Here is a 23,145-nt window from a genome sequence, read left to right on the forward strand (position 1 = left end):
GGAGCACATCCTCTGCCAGCACGGACACACTGGATCCAGGGTGCCGAACATGCATCTCACCTTGAGACAACACAGATGAATGTGTCACACATGACTCAGCTCCTTGGCAGATATGTATTTGAGAGGGGTAGGCCCATCGCGGTGCCGTTCCTCATACTATAAGACACCTCAGAGGTACTCATTGTAGCAGCCTAAGATGGATGAAAGGCTGCATCATGCATGCTTGACGTCACTACCCTGTAGCAGACCTACAGAAGTGTAGTTCTTGTGAAATTACGCAGTTTCCTACATGTCTTGTACTCATTTAATTCAGCACACTCCCTTTTGTTGTCTGTGTTGCCCCCCCCAACCCGATGAAACAAAACAAAAAAAACTGCTATTAGCGCTGGCCGCATCAATGTACTTTTTTCCCTCCCAAGGGATAAACACCAGTATCCCACCCACTGAGCACCGGAAGGAGTCCTTTCAAGAAGGGTGAGTGACTGGCATTGATGAAGATGAAGGGACCCAGAGCTCTGATAATAGAGACCATTAATATCATCTCTATGCCTACAGCGCAGGGACTCCGGCGACACCATGTGGTAGGGATAGCACATCACCTGTATGTCTACGGCCAATGGAGTCAGACGACACTGCATGGTAGGGATAGCACGTCATCTCTACATCTGCAACTAGGGCTTTGGACAACACCCCATGGTAGGGATAGCACATGTCATCTGAATGTCTACTGCCCATGGACTCGGGCGACACCGCATGGTAGGGGTAGCAAATGTCATCGATATACCTGTGGGTTGAGACTCGGGCAACGCCGCCTGGTACGCATAGCACATGTCATCTTTATGTCTGCAGCCCAGAGACTCAGGCAACACCGCATGCTAGGGATAGTACGTGCCATCGGGGCCTACAGCCCCGGTATTCTGGCAATGTTGCATGTTAGGGTTAGCACATGTCATCTGTCTGCAGGTAGGTACTCGAACGACACCTCGTGGTAGGAATAGCACGTCAGCTGCATGTCTACAGCTTAGGGGCTTGGGTGACGTGGCTTGGTAGGGATTGCACATGTCACCTGTATGTCTACAGAGTAGGGACGCGAGCAACACTACATGGTACATATCTGTACGTCTGGGGCTATGGACTTGGGCTTCACCACATGGTAAGGATAGTGCTACACATGGGTTCCCAGAAATTGTCATTCTACATCTGGAGGGCGTGTGGGGTGGATGGTGACCTGATGAATCCAGGCTGTGGTGCACCCCAGTCTGATCAAACCTTGGAACTATTGAAAGAAGTGGGAATGTTGTGGATTCATATTCAAGGTGACCTTCTAAGCTTGCCTCTGAGAGGCATGGCTTTAAGATTGATCCCTTTGAAATCAACCAGGGACTTCCTGATTCCATCCCAATCCTTAGCTGTGAAACTCTGAATAACTCCACCCCCCTTACCTGCTAGATTAGATTAAAAAAAAATGTAATATACCGGCAAGGGAGCATGTCTCTTACTTGGTAATAGTAACTTAAAGAAATCCTCTGGTTTGAGAAATGATGCCGGCGGAACAGATTGATGGTTAAATGAAACAGGAGAACTGGGTTGCAGAAATATGGATTTGTAACCAGTCGGAAAGGCGTAATGAATGTGGGCTTGATACATGAGGCAAAATAGGGACGTGACCTTAAGGAATTAAACTGGAGCTGATGTAATGCGTGTGCAACCAAAGTTGCAGTACGGTACTTCAGTGTGTTCATATCTTGAAGAACACATCCAACGGAATGCGAGGTACTCAATGTCCAACAGAACTTATTTTTACATAGTGCTTTCTCTGCCTAGATTTTTTCACAGTGCTGGAAAGCACACGTGTTACCAATACGAAACTCACCCCTGCTTTAATTCAGACCTTTCATCTACAGGTTACACACCTTTCATCTACAGGTTACACACCTGTCATCTACAGGTGACACACTGGTTTTCACAGCATGCACATAAAAAGGTCATTCAGTGAAAATAAAAATACCCAGTTCTTCTTACTCAGACTCTTCTCTACAACAATCACCAAACTTGAGGGTTCTGGATGTCCCTTTGTTGTGTGGTGGCTTTTTAGGACCTGTAGTGACATGTCATTGGAGTGGTGCGATTCTGTGACCGCTGAATTTTCTGCATAATTATGGATTTGCTGCATTTGCCATATAATCCATCAGTTATTGCATAATTTGGAGATTTTAACAAAAAAGAACATTTAGGGCCTGATTACAACTTTGGTGGAGGGGGTTAATCCGTCCCAATTGTGACGGCTATCCCGCCCGCCGTATTACAAGTCCATTATATCGTATGGAACTCGTAATACGGTGGGTGGGATATCCGTCACATTTGGGATGGATTAACCCCCCCGCCAAAGTTGTGATCAGGCCCTTAGTGTCTAGCTTAATTGGATCAAAAGTTACTAAAACTCAGCAACGAGATTTGCCGCACTGTGGAATGCCCTTCACAAAGTTTGTCTGCTCACGTTTCAGTTGCTTAATGATTTGTTTGTGTGTTAAAGTGGTACTAATGAGATGAAACCTTTGCCCGTACACTGCTAATGTGCGTAAAAATAACAAAATAATGAAGTAATGCCATCATAAAATGAGCCACATTAAGCCACATAATTTGTCTTTTCTTGCTACATAATATAGTCAACCCTGCCACATAATTCTACTGGCCCTGCGTATCACCGCTTATAGGGCCCCCTTCACTTACTCTAACCGTTACAGCTTTTCCGAACAGTAAGAAATTGGTGGACATAAAAGAAAGATATTCAGCTAATGAGAAGAAAATAAATATTCACGCCTAGTTCTTTGGCGACTGAATTGAAGGTAGTCCTCCTGTTTCTCAAATGTTAACCTTTTGTCTCATGAATTCTTCAAGCTGAATATTTTGCCTAAAGAACAATGTATCACCGTATGAACACTATGGAGCGAATGTCACCTCGCCTCAGTAGTCACTCCATCTTCTCTTCAATCTTCCCTTAGCCTCGCTGCTCAAGCTGTGGTACAGAGAGCTGGAGGAGCCCCTGATACCCCACGAGTTCTACGAGGAGTGCATCACCCACTACGAGGACCCAGAGGCGGCCATCGCTGTCGTCCACTCACTGCCCAAGATCAACAAAATGGTGCTCTGTTACCTCATTCGCTTCCTACAGGTGAGTCCGGCTGCAGTCCACCTCTAGCTAAGTAGAGGATGTTGCCATTTTGAAAAGCCACTTGTAGGAGGTTTCCAAATGTGGTCCTGCTCTGTAGCACTTTGGTATATTTGATCTCCACAAAATTCTAGATGGCGTACCTTGTGCAGGAAATAATCGGAACACGACTGTCTCTTTTGCAGGAGAAAATAAGTCACTTTGACACCACTGCTGTATGGGGCGTGTGTGTGGGTTTCCTAGTGGAGTATCTCCTTCTGCTCTCCCTGTCCTGATTCCTTGGTCCAGCGACAGGAACACACCTGTCTGAGCTTTCAGGAGCATGGTTCTACCCACAGTGCCTTTTTTCCAAAATCCCATGAAATCACCTGGATTCTGTGTTCTGTCATTTCCTAACCTGCAAAAGAGTTTGTCAGTGGATAAGTAAAGCTCATCGCCCAATCAGCTGAGGAGATGCATAACGTTGACCTACCTCTGACACGCTGCACTGTTAGAGGTCAGCGGGCTGAGAAATCCTCACTCTCATTGAACGGAGGATGGACTTGGCGTGACAGTGCTCAGTGGTAGAGTAAAGCCAATCTTTCAATCCCAAGGTCAAACCATGGGGTCATTACTGGGTATCCGAAATCCAATTTTTGTTGCAGGACCTTGGTAATCTAAAGAAAGAAAAGCCATTTTGTTTTGGAGGAGTGTAAACCATAGAGTAGGAAAGTGCTTAAAAGCCAACAAAATGTTGTTCTCTGAGATTGTCTTCTAGCAGTAATACATCATGTCATCAGAGGTGCACCGTCTCAGTGACAGATCTCAGTGTTGGGCAGGTGTTCACTACAGAAGTCTGTACTGCCAGGGGTATGTTAAAGAGACATGGGAGAGGCCAGCCTTTGTCCCAGACAGGACACGCGCCTCTAGCCTTCCATCTGCACATTACTGCCAAAACCCGAATGCGAGCAGAATTCGGCGAGATTTTGCCTAAAAAGGATTAATACCGAGGGCTCATTGAAAAGCCCCTCACCCAGAGTTAACCTATCCTTCCATCGGAGCAGACAGGGCCTGTTGAAACAGCCAAACAAACAAGCACTGCAAAGTGGTTTTCATGTAACACCCTCTTTAGTAATGTGGCCTGAGCAGCAAGGCTGACCACACGCTATGTGGGCTGGCAATCTATGAAACATATGATGATTCAAAGTCTATTCTGCTGGCGTGATGCCAGCACGATTAGTTACAGTCATCCGAGCAGAAGTAGGGTAATGGCCCTACAGAGACACTCCGCCCCTGCCCGGCAATCACCACAGTGCCCTCACTTATGATTAGAACTATACAAGGTAGCTGGACAGACATTAGCTTTTCAAAACTCATTAACCATTTCCTAACCCTAACGACTAAGAAGAAATTCCAAGCAAAGTCTATTTTGCATTCAAAATCTCCTGTAATTAAAAAAACAAAAGCAAGAATCTCACCCAGGCTGGTTTGGTGGCCTATGATCCCGCCCCTCTTGCACCAGATTTGGTGGCCTATGATCCCGCCCCTCTTGCACCAGATTTGGTGGCCTATGATCCCGCCCCTCTTGCACCAGATGCTCCACTTCACATCTCATCTACCCTGCCGTCTTGTCCCTGAGCATGCTGTCCAGAGATGTACCTCACCCCCAGTTCTATGCTACAGACCCCTTGAGGTAATTCAGAGGTAAGAACCGACCCGGTTCCTGTCCTCGGCTACCTTGGCACAAAAAAAATAATCCGGTTGTACCCCTGCGGCTGGGAAGCAAAACTCTATGCACATACGTGCAATAAGAACAAACTCCTCTGGTGAGCTATTCAAGCTTCACTTATGTTTTAAGGAAAACGCATAAAATGAGAAACCAGTTGGTGATCTCAACACGCGGTCAAAATAGCAGTAGTGCTGTCAAAAGAAAGAGTCGTAGGAAAGTCTCACGTTATGTTGTTACAGGGTGTTTTTTAAACTCAGGTTTTATTAAAGAGCAAGCAGGGGGAACTGCCTTTGCCATTTATGAGCAATATATGTGTCATGAGAATGTTTGTGATATGAGCTGGGAAGAGGAGGTGGCTTGAACATGCTGCTACAACTCCCCAGTTGATTGACTGCCTTATCAACTATTGATATCTCTCTTGAACCCAGGTGTTTGTGCAACCCTCCAACGTGGCAGTCACGAAGATGGATGTGAACAACCTGGCCATGGTCATGGCTCCGAACTGCCTACGCTGCCAGTCGGACGACCCGCGCATCATCTTCGAGAACACCAGGAAAGAAATGTCTTTCATCCGGGTCCTGATCCAGAACTTGGACACCAGCTTCCTGGAAGCCGCTCTATAGCCTAGTGGATGGTACAAAGAAAAGAGCCAATAGGAAGAAGGATAATTGAACGATGACCGCCAATCACTAGCAAGACTCAAAAGGCGCGCGACCAAGGGAAGTGACCTTAGAGCTGTTTGTAGAGCATCTCGTCCTCTGTCCGTGCCGCGTCACTGCCCTGCCACTTTCGTCACCGACGCCACCACCTGCCTTTTGCTCTTGTAAAGTAAACGGTTGATCCAGTGGTGATGTGAAACACACCGAGTCCTTTGCTTGTGGCGGGAAGGACAGCAGCCATCTCAGAACCTTCACTGCTGTCCCCAAAACCTCCAGACAGATAGGGGGGTCATATGTCCAGAAGTACAACCAAACCATGGCAGGATAAAGATAAACAAGTCTACTTCTGAGCATGGCTGGTTTAGAAAAAAAAAGTTCTCCTGTAAAAAAATGTGAAGACCGCTAAATCAAAAAAAGGATGGATGTCTCGGAGACCCCAGCAATTTTATGTATTTTTAAAAACAAAAAAAAGAGCATTGAGATTTATTATTAAGAGTACCAAATGTTACGCTACTGAGCAATTGTATTAGACTACAGGGAAGGTTGTGTTTGTCTCAACATTGAAATTAATGTAATCCCAGAAGGTGAGGCCCGGGCAGTTCCTTTTTGAGTATAAGTATGGTATGCTAGCGGTATGGGTGGCGTTAACTGCTCCATGTGTCGTACACCGGGATGTCCTCTAATCACAGACCGGGATGTTGCTGGAAGTCAGTACTCCACCAGGCAGCCTGTATTTTCTCAAAGCAAAGGGGGCATGGGCACATTACTACATGTTTTGAGGTGTCCGACACGGGGCGTGTCTGTAGGGACAGGGTGAGTTTGCTTGCGCTGCGTGCCCATGGGTAGCTGGGTATGTTTGGGTCTAACGCAGTCACTCACGAACAGTACCCCACACCACCTGTAAGCAAAGGTAGATTCTTGTAATGCATGATGGTCGTCAGTACATGGGTACCAGTACACAACCAGGAGATGCTGCCTATCGCAGAAGCACACCTCCCCATCACCACTCAGCCTACCCGCCCTGTGTGCTGTCCCCAATTGACCCCCCCATTGATCTGGGAAAAGCCCCTCTGCCCAAGACACAGATGGCTTAATTGAACATATTCTGCTATCTGAAAATCCTCCAACTTGTGAAGGAAATTCGAAATATGGGTTAGAATTCACCATCCTGAATTTATTCTCAATGCAATCCAATCCATTAGCTTTTCCTGCAGAACCACCACACTCTGAATCAGGCCAGATTCTAAGTCCATAGACTGAGCATCTCCCGCCCTGATAGTCTGAAGGCGGCGCTATAATAAGAACAGTACAAAGATGGGGTTGTCGGCGGTCTGACGCAAGCTTCCTCCTCTTGTGTTTTATTGAAGACGGGCACAAACCATTCACTGGCAAGGCAAGCTGGTCCTTAAAGACAACTGACCAAGGCCTTCTACCCAACATTCTGAACACAACTACTGACCTGGCCTATTAAATACAGAGTCCTTCTTGTTTCTAGAAGTCCCTGTACTTTGGAAACCAATTTCTTTGCCCTTTCTCTAACTAGTGTTCTTTTTCTATCTTGTTGAAGTCTGACTGCCCTTCTGAAGTTTACAACAGCTCCAACTTCACATTCTGTTTTGAAGTGCTACAAAACCTCATTGAAATTTTTGTCCTAATTTTTTCTATAATTTATTAGAACTAGGCACTACCCACTAACTAGGTTTAACATTTTGGGACAACGGGCTACAGTTTGTAACCACTGCCTTTATAATTCACTGCCATTTTAACCTGTTATTTGTGAAAGATCGAGGCCACAGAATCGTATCTACGATGCCACATCTGACCGAACGCTCCAGGTCTGATTCGCAAAGATCTTTGTAAATCTAAGTGAGATGGGGTACATCTACTTGCCTCTTAGATGTGTACATTTCTGGGATTGCATGAGTAGTTGCTCAAACTCTGTGCCATTTGTAGATTTCCAGGAGTATGCCTGTAATCGCTAACCCTACGCCAGCCATTTTTTTCACCATGAGAGGTTTGCATGGTTAGGGACAGCATTGCATTTAGGTTATATTTTTTTCCATTCTTCCAAACGGGGAAGGCAATTTTCCCACTGAAGAAACTTGTTTTTCTACACCCTGTACAATTTGTGGAGCACAGCCTTAGATTTTCCTGCAATGCAAACAGATTTTCTCTAGCATGTTGTGCATCAGAAACAAACTACTAAAGTTTTGTGAAAGTTGAAAAGTTCAGATTTTTGAAAGGATACCCAAACCTTTCATGACAACCCACAGCCCCTACAGTCCTCCTCTGTCCCCTCTTTCCCTTACTTTTATAAACACCTTCACGCTTCTTCATCACCAGACCAGAGAGAGGAAGACTGAAAAGGGAGAAAGAAAGATGGAGAGAAACATAGCAAAATATTTCCAAAGAGAGAGCATGGACGAAAGCGAATCTGTATCAGTGAGACGGAGATAGGAAGTGTAGGGGGTGGAAGAAAGAGGCATGAGGTGGAATCAAGACTAGGCAGCCTTGGTGTTTGCCTTCCCTGGCATCTGGCCGCACCAGTGGCAGGCTTCTGAGATGAAGTTTAGGCCCCTGGACTAATTGTTTTTCAAATTAAATGCAGAGCATATGGACATGATCAATGTGTGCCGTGCAAAAACTTGGAAGCCCCAGTATAGATCTTCATGCTCGCTGCACAAGCACCTGTGCATTTGCAGACAGCACTACACGGCCTCCATCTTCATTCCACTTGCTGTTTTGCCCCCACCTCGTCCTCAGACCAAACTTCCTTCTCAGCCCACATCGCTTCCTTAGATTGCACCTGCACCTCAGATCACCTGTTCCTGACAATTGTGAGCCCCTTGCAAATGTATCTTTTTTTCTCTACTGCATTACGTGGTGTTTAATTCCCTACAATCAAGGGTCTAGCATACCTGCTTCAGCATCCCTTTTCATGGATGCTGCTGTCACGCTTTATTTTTTTTATTTAATTTTTACAGTTTTTCATAGCATAGACTTGTTTCCGTGGCATTAGAACACTTCACATAAGAATACTGTAAATCATCATTGAAAAAATGTAGCAAAAAATCATACATTTGGTTGTTCCCTAATGTTCTATAGACCAGAAACCCATGGGTCCATTTTTCTGCCTTTCAGCTCATTCACTCCTCAAAATGCCGCGTTTCTTGTCAGCTGACGTGTGATCAGGAAATGCCTTTCAGCGAAGAACTCCCCTGGAGCCCCCGCCGCGTCTTCCATTTTAAATCTCGCCAGGCTTCGTTAAGTGTGCCTGTTAAAACCCGACTCAATCTCATCAGCCATTAAGCTGCATAATTCATCGGCGCATCTGGCACTGTGGAGGCACGTGGGCCGCATGCGGCGGGGAGGGGAAAAGTGATATTGACTTGTTGCCGCGAGAGCCAGGAAGGAAGGCCTGAGGTTCATCTGGGGGCACGTGGCTCCATGTATCCCTTCGCTAAGTAGAGCCTGGCGTGCATGGACAGCGCTCCCAGGCCTCCGCCCCTCCGTGTCCATTCTCCAGAGCGGCCGTAAGGAGCCATGCTGTAAGTGTGGGAAAAAATGGCGGCACGCCCCTGTCCTTCCCATCTCTGCTTCCTGCTAATGGAGTGGAAAGCTTTTCTAACGCGATTAGCTCATCGACTCCATCAATCTGTCCTTTTCCGCTGCAGCGAAGTCAGACATCCCGCTCGGTCCAGACATCCCATTGATTACTGATTTTCATTATAGCGGGGAGTATCGGCTGCTGTACGCTTTGTAGGCCACCTCGTCCTTTACAGCACCGCCCAAGCCATGGTAAAATGGACATATTGGGTTTGCATTAAATGCTGTCAGCTTCCATCCCTGAATGGATAATCAAAGATTCAGCCTGGACGTCTAACCCGTGGCCTGTGCTCCTGACATATGCCTCATTTGCAGATACTTCAGCCGAATGAAGGCTTGAGGGGAACCGGTCATGCGCAAAGAAAGGCAGATATGCAGCTTACTTTTGTTCTCGTGATAAGGGGTTTGATTCTCGCAGCATCTGTCAGTCAATGCTGTGCAGTTCAGTCATTGTCACATCTTTCCATCAGAAGAAATCAAATTCTCTTGCTTGACTGCCACATTCTTTCGATCATCATTGTTGCTCCTTCTACGATAACGCATGTGAGTACCTGTTATCGCGGAAGGTAAATTGGCCAAGTCCGGCGGTAAGCATGGATTTCACGAGTCACTTCCCCTCCTCTCTCTGACTCCTTTGCATGGCTCTAACCTTGCAAACATTTTAAAGTGCCTTCAAGTCACATGGAGAATCTGAGCGCTCAATGTGTTTTCCTTGCACACCGGTGTGAAACATCAAGTGACCTACGTAGAGGGTGGAGACCACATGCCCTGTGCAGGAGGATGGCTGCCACACGTGTCACAGAAAATGGATAGCACCAGTCCTCGTGGCTGCAGGTGGGGGGCACTAGGACTCATTTTTGCAGACCAGGGCTACATTTTCATCATTATTGTGTCCCAGGGTAAGGCAGAAGGGGAAAAAAGGAATACATGAGAAAGACAGGAAAAAAGGAACTGAGTATGAAAGCAGGGATGGAAAAGAAACCGCAAGATTGAAGTAAAGAGGCGGGAAGTCTAGGCTGGAAGAAGATAGAGACGTGAGATTAAATCAGGGCTATGCAGTCTTGGTATTTGCAACCCTGTCAATTGGCAGGAGGCTTGCTCCTGTCATAATTTGGGCCCCACACTTACAAATGATGCACCGGGCAGCACATAATGAGTGTAGGAAGATACATGCTAGCTGACCAGTGTAGAAAGAGGCCACCAAAATACTTCAGAGAAGAAAGTGAATGCCAAGGGCTTAAAAGGGAACTGTTTGAAGGTAACAGTTAGCTGCCCAAGGATTTCTGTGGAAAAGAGCCCTCAGGACCTCGCTATTCAGTTGAGCTACTGAGACTTGCATACGCCTGGATACTCTCACGGGTGATTAGTGCTTTACAAATCCTGCTTGAATGATTGATTGAAAGAAAGCTATTAGTGCTTGAAAGAAGGGAAGATATTTCTCGGATGATTGATGTAGGGTGATGGCTACCAATGTATTCTAGGATAAAGTAGATAGTTGCCAGTTATCCTTATCCAGGTAGATGGCTTCTAGATAATCAGTTTAAGGTGAGTGCAAAATGGCCAATGATGGCGGCTTCCATAAGATCAGAGTAGGAGCACATTTTGTAGGGAAATGTGAAACTGTCTTAGATGTGTATGATGGAACAACGCATGCGTATATCACGCATGTCTTAACATCGCAGTCTCTACAACGACCGTGCCTTAACCACGCATGCATTTACATTGACATTAGTTGTAAAAGCATGTTTGGTAAAGGAACATGCATGGTAAATTCTCCCCCGCCCGCAACCTGCACCTGACACCATACTCCACCTGCCCAAGCCCTTAAAACTGCCCCTTCCACACCCTGCCCTGAGCCCTAACTCCCTCACCCTACCCTGTTCCAAAACCTACCCCACCCTATCCTAAAATCTACCAACCCCCACCTCACCCTGCCCTAAAACCTACCCTGTCCTGTCCTAAAAGCTACCCTGGCCCCTGGCTCCCACCCTAAGCCCTAAAAGCTACCCTGCCCTGTCCTAAAAACTTCCCAGACTCCCCACCTTGAAACCTAAAAGCGACCCCGCCTTGTCCTAAAAACTACCCCACAGCCAACCTAAAAGCTACCCTGCCCTATCCTAAACAGTACCCCACCCTGTCCTAAAAACTACCCGACCCCATGCCCTAAGCCCTAAAACCTACTTTGCCCTAAAAACGACCGACCCCCCACCCTAAACCCTACCCTGTCCTTAAACCTATCCTGCCCTGTCCTAAAAACTACCCCGATCCACTGCCCTAAACCCTAAAATTTACCCTGTCCTAAAAATTACTCCACCTTGTCCTAAAAACTCCCCCACCCTGAACCCTAAAAGCTACCACACCACGACCTATAAACTACTCCAACCCCCGCCTTCTCCCTAAACCCTAAAAGCTACCCTGCCCTGTCATAAAAACTACCCCGACCCCGCCCTAAAACCTACCCTGTCCTGTCCTAAAAACTACCTGATCCCGACCCTAAAAACTACCCCACCCTAAAAGCTACCCTGCTCTTTCCTAAAACTTGACCCGCTCTGTCCTAGAAACTACCCTGACTCCCACCCTAAAGCCTACCCTGTCCTAAAAACTAGCCCACCCTGTCCTAAAAACTACCTCAATTCCCCCCAAACCCGGCCCCACTTACTTTTCTCTCTTCTGGTCGCTGCTCCTTCCTGATTCACCCAGACTGCTCTCTCTGCCGTTACCACGCATATGCGTGGTAAAGGCATGCGTGCTAAACGCATATGCGTGGTAATGGCAGCATGGTCAATGCATAGCGTTGCACTGACCGCGTTGCTAATGATGTTTCCCCTGTCTCAGCTAGTCAAAATAATGGCCCATAGTGCTGATCCTGGGCTACGGCAGTGGCAGGGACATGAATCGAGCAGAGTGTGGTGTGTCTGTGTTGAGTGGGATGAGGGAGACTACATGCTCAGGGCATTAACCCCTGTTAAAACCCTTCTGCATAGTGCAATAACATTTAGTAATCAATCAGTTACAGTGGCTGTCGTATGATCTAGGGAAACAGCTGTCAAACGATTGATATACAAACCTAGCTGCCAAGTGACTGATAGTAGGTGGCTTCTAAATTATCAGTGTAAAAAAAGGCGAGAAATACACGATTGATGTAGACAATGGCTTCCTAATGGTAATCTAGAATATTTTGAGGACTGATTTCAGTGCATTGCACAAGTCAGAGCTGTTTGCCTATCTAAATTAATCTTATGGGACATAAGTGTCTCGTAAAGGGAACAAATAATTTCTCCTTCAGAATTAAAGCCACACTTCTTTATCCAACTGATTTGAGAGGATGATCCATCCCACAATACCTCTACTTATAAAGTCAAGTGACCACCGCCGCTTTTGCAAGTACATCAGTGCCAGTCCCATTTAGCCGACCATGTTGCAGTATGACCCCAAGGACTTGAAAGTAAAGTTAGCGGTTGTTTCCGTAAACTCATCTATTAAACATCTTGACAGGACTTAGGTCTCACTTTTATGCGGGTAATCGTTGAAAAGGTACATACATTTTTTTTCACATTTTTGCAGGAAAAGAAGGTAAAATCTGTGAAGGTGACTTTATATAGTCATATTAAATTATGAGAAAGGTACATAAGGCTACACTCACGGTATTTATTTTAAACTTTTCTGAATGTTCTTGGCCACCTGAGTGCAAATCATTGTAAACTGAGCCTGGATGTGACCACCAATGGAAGAAACAAATAATGAAAGCAGACTTTTTATTGCCACCTCTTTGCAGATCCTTGAGGTCCCTCAGACCACCCTCAAACATTGGCAACGCCAATAGCTCTGGCTTTAAAGGGGTGTTGTATGGTAAGGAAATGCATTACAGCTAAATACCAAAAGAATAGATATGTATTTGTGTGGAAGCAAAGACCTGTAGAATAATATTGGTGTAGGTTAAAAAATTAGGTGACAGTTGCACTGTCAAGCCAGAACTAAAAATCCATGTAGGTTAATGACTGCTCTGCTTCCCTTTGTTTCTCCTTTCTGCCAGAGGAAAACAACATAACATTTCCAGTTATCTAAGACACTTTAATAGCATTCCAATGTCATGCGTGTGCCTGTGAACCTTTAAGCTTAGGCAGCTGGATACATGAACAAAATGATCACAGCTGGTGTAGGGCAAGCACTTTTTTGGGGAAGCACACAACTTCTGCCCAATCAAAACATGTACTCCTGGCTTCCATCCTGTGGGCGGTGCCAAAGCCCCTCTCTAGTGATGTTCACATAATTGTCTGGTGACAGCTGCACTGTCAAGCCAGACCATTAAAAGCACTGGACGGTGGTTGGTTAAGCCCGTGGCATATCGTGGCTAGCAGGACAGTTGGTTGCTACAGGTCTGAGTCTTGTGCAGTGATAATCCCAGTGTTACATCCAATGCTCTTCCATTTGAATTCTGCGTATGGTCAGATGATAAAGGAGGAAGTGACGTACATGCAGAGGTGAGCATCACAAAATGAAACCATTCCCTGCAGCTCTCGTTGTCCTTCTTAGAAGACTGCTTCAGCACTCCAGTGTACGAAGCCTGTGACGCACTTGAAAATCACTTGCCGAGCTCCCCCGCTGTTCTGTAAGATGATGTGTGCAGCAAGGACAACATAATTGGTTGCCTTGGGACTGTGGACTCCATGTGCCAGTCAGTTGGTAGGCACATACCGACAGTGAACGAAATTACCCGCATACGGACGCCAAAGTTTTACCAGTAAAGCAGAGTATTAAATGTACTTACACTATACTTACGCAACCTTCCTTCGGTTTCTTCTCGGTTTCGTGGATTTTGTGAAAAAGTAGGAATCTCCACACACATTGGATTATCTTCTTCCTTTTATTTAAGTTATTCCGTCCAGTACATCAGACCCCATCCGTCGGTGAGCAGCTCCCAGTTCCAACTTCCACTTGGCTCAAAACATAACATTCTCGTCTGGAGTATTCAACACCTGGCTTTTGCAGAACCTAGTACAGCTCACCACAAAACACCTAGTACAGCATACTACATATGTCTTCTGAAATACGCATTTTCCTACACATTTGTGGCATCTTAAAACCAAGCGACCCATCTGGAGGCACGCAAGGCTTCTTATGTCTAAAGGTAGTTCATATCTGTGGTAAAATACGTGAAAATTTACTGAACAATTTTCAACTTTCTTAGTTAAAAAGCTGTAAAATCTATGGAAATTACACCTAAACGTTCTTGGACCATTGACAAAAATAATGTGAAATGTACATCAAAGTGCTGTGACCATTTTTATCTCCAGCATTGTTAAACAAAACAAGCTAACTGAAATATTTAGGGTCCCTGTTGCTCTCGTGCCCATCTCTTTTCAGTTTGGATTTGTGGGTGCTGATGCAAAAGTCAAGGGCTGCATCTTTCCTGCATCTTTTCACCAGCATCCGCGTCCTCATGCTCCCTGTTTTTAAGATCACTAGCAGCACACCTGTGCTTGCTGCATTCAGCCAGGTTTAGTGACCAGAGCATGGTAGCTTCCTGCTAAGATGCTCAATGCTCAACCCATCCTGCAGCTGAGCTGAGGCGCTGTTGCGGTAGTTATGTGCCCCTGTCAGTGACTGCAGTGTTACCAATCTATAGTAATAGGTCCCATGGCTCCAGCCCTTCCTCCTTCCTTTCTGATGCTTCTACACACTGTTTCTCTTAGAGACAGAAAATGTGTGGGTCATTTTAAAACTTTCTAAAAATCTGTGGAACATTTGAAAAGTTTTACAAATTTTCCCCTGATCTTAGAAGTTATCAAAACGCAGGATCTAAGAAGTAAGTTTGCAGGATCTGAAGAATCTGCATAGAACTTTAAAAAAAAACAATCAAAGTCTCCTTCAGAAATATCAGCACCATAGATTTACATTGTCGCACCTCATGCCCAGGTCCTTGTGTGGATAATGCCAGCTCTCTAATAAAGGGTTCTTAATTGTATTAACGTTAGGTCTGAGGGGTTCTCGGATTGATTAATCTTGGCCACACAAATTCCATGTCGTGTAGAGTGTCTTTTAATAACTCAGGAGGAAGGACGTTGGTTATAAAGTGCAACCTCACAGAGATACACACACTGGGCTCTCACACTATCTTGAAGGACACTTAAGAGCAAAGTTGGACTATTTACGTCCCACACCAGGCCTGCCAGATGTTTTTTGGGGCCTGGGTACCAAAACACAGCACCATACCCACATGTCAGTATCTGGTTCCATGTAGTGGTGTAAACCATGTTAGCTCCCACGAATAAACAGGGCAGGCTTGCTTTGAAATTTGTAAATTGATTTTGTTAACACAAGCGGGGAGGGAGGCTGTAAAAGCACGGGGAGTGGGGAGTAATGCCTCCTCTGACCCCCCTCCTTCAGTGCCTTGTGTCAGTCGTCCCTCGAAAAGAGCATCTGGCACTTTAATTGAAATGATAAACATGCCACAAAATGTATAATTCGGCATTTCTTGGTCCTTGCATAGTTACTCGGGATGTCTTGCCTCAGGTGAACTTGGTAGCTGCGTTAGTGTATAAAATATGGTGCCTCTCGCTCTTCCCAGAGTGATCCCATTGAATATTATATGTATATGTGTGTGTGTGTGTATATATATATATGTGTATATATATATATATATATATATATATATATATATATATATATATAGAGAGAGAGAGAAAGAGAGAGAGATATGATGCAAAGACCAATTCAACCCATCAATTGTGAGGTTTATGGGTTGCTCAGTTTCTCCCTCTTCCTAATGTACTGAGGGTCATTAAGTAACAAAGGGCCTTATTCTCAAAGCAATCGTGCTGGTGGTAGCCCTTCTGTTCAGCTTTGCAACATTAAGGTTAACACCACAGATTCAGTGTATTTCATCCCATGACTCCGGGTGAAACTCCAGAGGGAAATTGGGATTAGCATTGAGATTCCAGTGCGGTATTCCCAGTTCCCCAATAATTCTTCATTACCCTTTGTGTTAGAGCATTGTTGTCGATGGTAAGAGAAGATATCCTTTTCTATTTTTGAGCTACTAAGATGGCTGTATTTTTATTACCAGCAAGGCTATGTTTTTAGCCTGGCTGTAATTAAAACTGCTGTGCAGAAATGCAAGTTTGAAATGAAGGGGCAGTGACAACCTGTGGAAGCCAGTGCCCTCTCATTTGTTGAGTGCATTTTGACCACACCTAAGCAGTGCCCAAAGCTCTCCTCTGAAACACGCAGCTGCTGCAATTAAATATGCAAGCACGGAATACTGAGGCAGCGTAATACTGAAGCCATCTCGGCGCTCTTTAATCCATTTACAGCCACTCCCTGCCCCTTCAGCTCACTCTTACAGCTTTCCCTCTTTGCAACGCTTTTTCGTTTTTCTTTTCCTCCATCCTTCCCATGTGTGTCTTTCATTCGCACTAATTGCTTGAGGCAGAAAAATAAGTGCCGGCCCCAAAAAATAAGTGCCAGTACCTTGCACCCGAAACCACTGTCTCAAATTAAGCTCTGCTCCTACGCTACCCTTCAGATAGTGTCCTTTAAGATCATCTCAGAGCTGACATTAATTCAGTGATAAATACCGCCAGTTTTAGATTATTTCCTGCAATGAGAAAACCAGTTGTTCTGCCCTCAATGCTGCCCATAATGTAAGCCTTGGTATTAAGAAGACTGGCAAAACTCCAGAGTTGGAGAGGGTCCAAGATGCTATTCTCCTGTGTAAATGCCTTAATTATAAGATGGGGGACTTGGCCAGAGGACAAGGACCCAAACGTCCTCTAAAGAAGAGAATACTATATCAAAAAGAGGTAAAGTCCCACTCAAAAATTCTTGAAATTTATCAAATGCGAAGTTTATTACAATGCATTTAATGCGTCCGCTCTTTGTTGTAATGGCTCTTCGCCCTGATAGTTGGCGTTTTGGAAACTAATGTAACTTGAAGCCTTGAGAAAGCCCCGGCTTATAATGCCAGAGGGGGCGAAACACGTGTTGGCTGTTTCTTTCTTTCTTTCTTCTTGCATCATTATATTGGATGCTCCCTTTGCATAAGGAAATGAAGTGACCCCTTTTGGAATGCTTGGAAGCATAATGTTGGATTCAGCATTGTAATAAACTTCGCATTTGATAAATTTCAAGAATTTTTGAGTGGGACTTTACCTCTTTTTGATATAGTATTAAGAAGACTGACTGATATTTTTCCGTTCCGGTATGAGAAATTTCTTATTGCTTGCAGTTTTTCACGTTTACCACTGGTGGTAAAATTACCACCATTCCTTGAACGAAGCCCAGTGTGTTTTTTCACCTAAGGATCTGCCGTGATTAAGCCATGAAGCAATACACCCCTAAGGCGAGGTAAGGTAGCCACTGCCTTTATGCACCACCAGAAGGTTTGGGGGTGGGGGGTGGTGCACAGATCAGAAGTTTGAGCTGAAGCTATAACCTTGTCGCTGGGAGGGCTGGATCCGCCCAGTCATAAATGCATTATTGTCTCTGGAGCAGGTAACCCTTCTTGGCCAGGGAAACATAAACTGACCCAGTGGGTAAGACAGATCTATATAGCCTACATCTCGCTGCCCTACAGGAGGCACCTTGACCACTAGACCCCCAGATCCTCCCTGAAGCAGTAAGGGAGCGCGGCAGTCCGCCTTATTGTTTTGTTTAAGAAGATTCCCTTTCAGTCAGCTGCTTGGATTAAAACATTTGAAATCTCCCCAAAGGGCCACAAGAATATGCCAAAGTCACTGTGGAACTTTACAGAAAAGGTGCCTTTTAAGGAAACTTTTCAAAGCAATGTCAATCCAATAGTACAGGGTTCTGCAAAGTCGGCCCTGGAGAGCCGGGTCCATGCCAGATTTTTAGCATATCCACATTTAGAAAAAAGATGTTTCAGAAATCTACATTTTTCTAAATGTGGATATGCTAAAAATCTGGCATGGACCCAGCTCTCCAGGACCGACTTTGCAGAACCCTGCGATAGTAAATTGAAACCTCTGGGTTTAAGAAATGCACATATACAAATTCGAAATCAATGATCAGTGTTCTTAGTACAATTTTTACGCCCATGAAGACATTACTGCAGAAATCTGGCCTCTCTTGTTCTCCAACACATGAGGATGCAAGACATTGCATTGCAAAGTCCAGTTGTCCTTCAAATATAGTCTTCTGCCTTACCATTAAAAAGCACTGCATCTGAATTACATCTCTAGTATGAAACACCTAGTATGTTTTATCTGTCTATGAAATACTTGCAGATGACTGTCTTTCACTGCCTCTCTTGGTCTTTCTATGATCCTCTCTCTCATCATATGCTCTTTATCTTTCTTCCTTCACATTTCCTTGTCCTAGCCACCTTACACATTTGCTCTTGCCCTTTGATGCGTCAATATATGCATAAATATCCTCTAACTAAACCACTAGGCACTTTAGTCTCTTGAAAATTCAAGCTAACCAATTACTAATGGTTTCTACCAGAACCAGTTGTTAGCCTATGGAAATTATTGGACATCTCCTGACCTGCCTTACAAACTATTCCTTTTGATTCGAACTGGACCTTGAAATTGAACATGGACTCAACTACTGTGAATTGGTTTTGGGGCCAGGTGTTTTTTTATTTAGCCAGTAAATTTTCTGATGGACATATTTTTCTGCCATGTTAGTGAGCATATATTGTGGCTGAATACCACCTTATTTGCACTAATAGGCACGGTTTCCCTCTTCATTACTCCAGTGCAAAGGCCACATCCCCTGTTATTAGTACAGTGAAACTGACGCGAGAAAGCAATTCTTGTTATCTGACATATTTCATCTAGAATCTGCTGAAAGACATAATCAGGCTTTACACACAGTGTAGTTACTATTATACCAATTTTGTTACATAGGTTTAACGGCTGGTGCTTTGAACATGGTTATTTACATTTGTTAATAAATACTGCACATGAAAAAAACAACATTGCATAAACAATACATGCACATCTGCTGAGCGTCATGCCCATTCATAACCATTGCAGAGAGGGCAGGGGCATCATCACCCATGCAAGGTGTTGCCTCTCTTGAGTCCAAGCCTTTCCCAACATCCACAACTCTACTAGAAACATATTGCATTCTGCACATATGTATATTTATATATGTCCACTAGACCAAATCACACAACTGAATACAGTACAAAGCATTTGCATGTGGCGAGCTAGAATTTCCCCCAGGGTTACTAACCACGTGAAGGCTTCCACTCCCAAGTGGCACTGTGTATTGGAAACGATTTCTTCTTTTTGTATTGCATCTTTAGTTGCCACAGAGAAGACTTGTAGGAGGTCACTCACTATTTAGTTCATAGGTATTTACTGATTTGGAGTATTTTGTTCACTAAAGGGCTTTGTATCCCTTTCTGCATATTCTCAACCTGCATGCTAGCTTTAAAATATTCTGCAAAGCCACACAGTGTTTGCGTTTCCCCAATGCTTCTTAGAATTGTATTGCTATTCTCTGCTGCCTGCTTTGGAACCATGCATGGCCTCTCATGTGCTGTTGGTACAACACAACCTGAAAATACATCAAACGGGCTGGCGTAGTGGCCAACTTGAGACCTGGACAGAGCTGTTCTTCTATGTTCCATATTTTCTACTCCCTATCAAAAAACATCATGGCTCCCCCCACGGGTTTTCCTGTAGGACGCAAAACTGTGAAACGGCTTCCTCTCAGTTCTCCTTCCCTGGACTGGAACGAGCTCTGCTCTCTCTGTATATACTGGGAACCTTGTACAGTGCAGGCGACTGTAAATAGTTTTTAATTGTCATGACAGGGTAACCACTTGCAAATAATCAAAAATGTCCCATGTACTGTAATCTGTCTTACGTTGCTATTTATTTCGATTGAGAATTTGTGTCTTATGAACTTGACTGCAGCCAGGAGCCTCTGCCTTGGGAGTTGTGGTGTTGCTCAAAGCCTGCTGCCTTTTCTTCGTTCAGTTTCCCTCAACTGTGACTTGGACCATGTGTCGTTACTGGACCATACCATGATGGAGACAGAAACAAGACTGATGCTAAACCGAAACCAGTAGCTTCCGTAGAGTGGGGGATCGAGCCGCCTCTTGCGATAGGCCAACCACCACCCTTGCACAGAACCCATGCTGCTCGTGTGAACTGTAATCGCTAATTCACTTCCTGGTGAAGCCACAAATGACTCAGTGTAACCACACCCAAGTCTCACATTTGCTGTCCAGGTGTCATTTTTGTTGCATTGGATTTTCAAAGAAGTTCTTGTTTCTGGTGCATTTTGTGACTACAGTGAGTATGTCGGATATTGATGATGTCAATCCTAAGAATTACTGAGACAGATATCAAATATCCTGGTATTTTCAAGATGAGCCAAAATGCGTGCAGTACTCTACCTAACTGGAATGAGGCTGTTGGCTGGTGTTGGCAGAAGTACACCAGTGCTGACACACCTGTCACATGGCCTTCTAATGCTCAATTGTGAAATGTCCATTTTATGTATAATTATCATGTCACTTTCTGTCATCAGGGCACCATGTTTTTAGTCCTGGGCTTTCACGTGACAGCCTAAAGTTTTCTGGGAGTTGGACTCTTGGTGTGCTTCCATTGAACCAATTGTACGCTTGGTTGTAAAGTCAGTTATACACCGAATAGTAAAGCCAGTTGTGTACATCTGATATTAAAGCCAGTTGTACACCTGATAGTAAAACCAGTTGTGTACACCTGATAGTAAAACCAGTTGTGTACACCTGATAGTAAAACCAGTTGTGTACACCTGATAGTAAAAACAGCTGTGTACACCTGATAGTAAAGCCAGTTGTACACCTGATAGTAAAGACAGTTGTACACCTGATATTAAAGCCAGTTGTACACTGGATAGTAATGCCAATTGTACACCTGATAGAAAACCAATTGTGTGCACCTGATAGAAAACCAATTGTGTGCACCTGATAGTAAAGCCAGTTGTGTACAACTGACAGTAAAGCCAGTTGTACACCAGATAGTAAAACTAGTTGTGTACACCTGATAGTAAAGCCAGTTGTATACAACTGATAGTAAAGCCAGTTGTACACCAGATAGTAATGCCAATTATACACCTCATAGTAGAGCCATCTGTGTGCACTTGGTAGTAAAGCCAGTTGTACACCTGATAGTAAAGCCCAGGACTGGAAGCAGAGAGCCCGGTGACAACCTTGGTTTTATGTTTGAACATTAGCAGATCCTAGAGCTAATTGTTTGTGATATACATGGGAGATTGATCAGTCAGCATTCGGAAACTGCTTTCAGCGCCGGGTGCGACGATGACTGTAATTAGTACCTACAACTAGCTGTACAGATAGACAAGTATTGCCAAATCGGTGTGGTACGATCAGCGCCTCTGAGAACAGGCACACGTTGAGATCCACATTAAAATGTTCTTGAAAACTACTGAAAGGAGCAAACAGTCGATTTTGTGTCAAAGAACATTGTAAATGAGTTGTCAAAAAAATAAAATAATTAATAAGAGTAAAATCCATGGCTCCATAAATAAAGTTTGAGGCTGTACTTCTTGGAGCAGCGCTTTGTCTTTCCCATATGCTCCCTCGGATTGTAGTGCCTTTGGGATGTCCTGAAGGGTGAGATCTATGCATGTGTACGTTTGCATTTTCAGAAGAAGTTGAGAGGTGGAGTTTTGAGAAGAAAACCAAGTAGGAATGATTTGTAGACTACAGCATGCAGGCAGTGTCTTGTGTCATCCGATAAATGTTTGCTGTGAATGTGAAGCACTAATGATGGGTGATGCAGATGCAGATTTTGGATAATTTCTTGCAGTGTCATCCTGGAATCCAGAGACTCCCAACTGCAGGCCTCCACCAACAACCCATGCCACCACCTTAACTTTAGGAGTCCAGCCAGGCCCAGCAACAGCTCAGTTCTTGCATTGTGTGTGGCCGCTTGTTGCTAGGTTTTGATAAAACCTTTGTAGAGCGATAAGTCACCGATGCTGGAACAAAGGCAAAGCTTCATCTGCAGATCAAAGGTTGCCACCGAACTAGAACTTTGATGCAATTCAAGAAGTGGCATTGTCTTTCTTTTAAGAAAATCGGTTCAAGTTCCACCTTTAGAGTCTACAACTTAGTGTCCCATGGGGGAAGAAAATGTCTGTGTGCAAAATGTTTGAGGGATTAATGTTGCAACATCAAGTATATAAACAGGTCCATATTCTCCAAACACTATTGGAAAAGGGTCAAAAGCCTACTCACTTAAACTGCATTCGAGTTTAGGAGTAAACTTTCAATTCTTATGAGAGGCATACGAATTCCATGCAGTTTTCCTTGAAATCTATGTCAAGCATACATTTTCAGGAGTACTACTTTTCACTTAGACTGGTGAGTTGTTCACTAGGCACATACCCCCCTAATTGGGTATATGGCATGTGCTCACTTATCGTCCATGCAAAATGTTTGTGAATAGCAATCCACCTGCAGGTTTGTGGGTGTTCTGTGCACTTTTCATGAGCCCCATTCCAAAACCTCTGCCGAAACCTTGAATAGTACAGAATCAAAGACTAAAATCCCACTTATCCTGATTCTGTGATTCGAGATGTGGAGGACCATAAATGCTCACTTTTGCACAATTAAGGCAGAATGTATGTGTTTACACATCTTTGTTATTGAGGACCCATGTTTCAAAAGCATCACATTTATCTACAGTAATAAGATCTAGGATTCTCTGTAGGATTGAAAAGCTGTCAAGAATGAATTTAAAAACAAGCCCCCAAATCACATCATATCTGTAGTAAGTTAGTAATGTACCAACAATATATTGTGGTGCAGGCCTTGTTGTTTTCATTTAGTATTGTGACAAATGTAGGTGTTTGCCTATTGTATGGCAGTTGTCAATCACTAGGTCAAATTCTTATAATAAATGTCTTTTGATATCTCACGTCCCCACCGTCCAAAATGTGGACCAGGCATAGCAGTGGACACCGATTGCCCTATTAAGCCACCTCCCACCCAATTTGTTGTGACTTCAATGTAC

General features: G+C 44.4%; 1 protein-coding gene across 3 annotated transcripts in view; it reads left to right on the top strand.

The window, feature by feature from the left end:
* ARHGAP39 (Rho GTPase activating protein 39) overlaps window positions 1-5,993 on the top strand; it is a 683,801-nt gene extending 677,808 nt beyond the window's left edge. For all 3 annotated transcript variants that reach the window (XM_069220913.1, XM_069220914.1, XM_069220912.1), the window contains 2 exons: window positions 3,003-3,172; window positions 5,306-5,993. In XM_069220913.1, coding sequence (XP_069077014.1) covers window positions 3,003-3,172; window positions 5,306-5,500 — 365 coding nt within the window. In that variant the 3' untranslated portion in view covers window positions 5,501-5,993. The remainder of the gene's footprint in view (window positions 1-3,002; window positions 3,173-5,305) is intronic.
* Window positions 5,994-23,145: the final 17,152 nt, after the last annotated feature.

Source organism: Pleurodeles waltl, chromosome 2_2 (genome assembly GCF_031143425.1).
Source record: "Pleurodeles waltl isolate 20211129_DDA chromosome 2_2, aPleWal1.hap1.20221129, whole genome shotgun sequence".
NCBI classification, from domain to species: Eukaryota; Metazoa; Chordata; class Amphibia; order Caudata; family Salamandridae; genus Pleurodeles; species Pleurodeles waltl.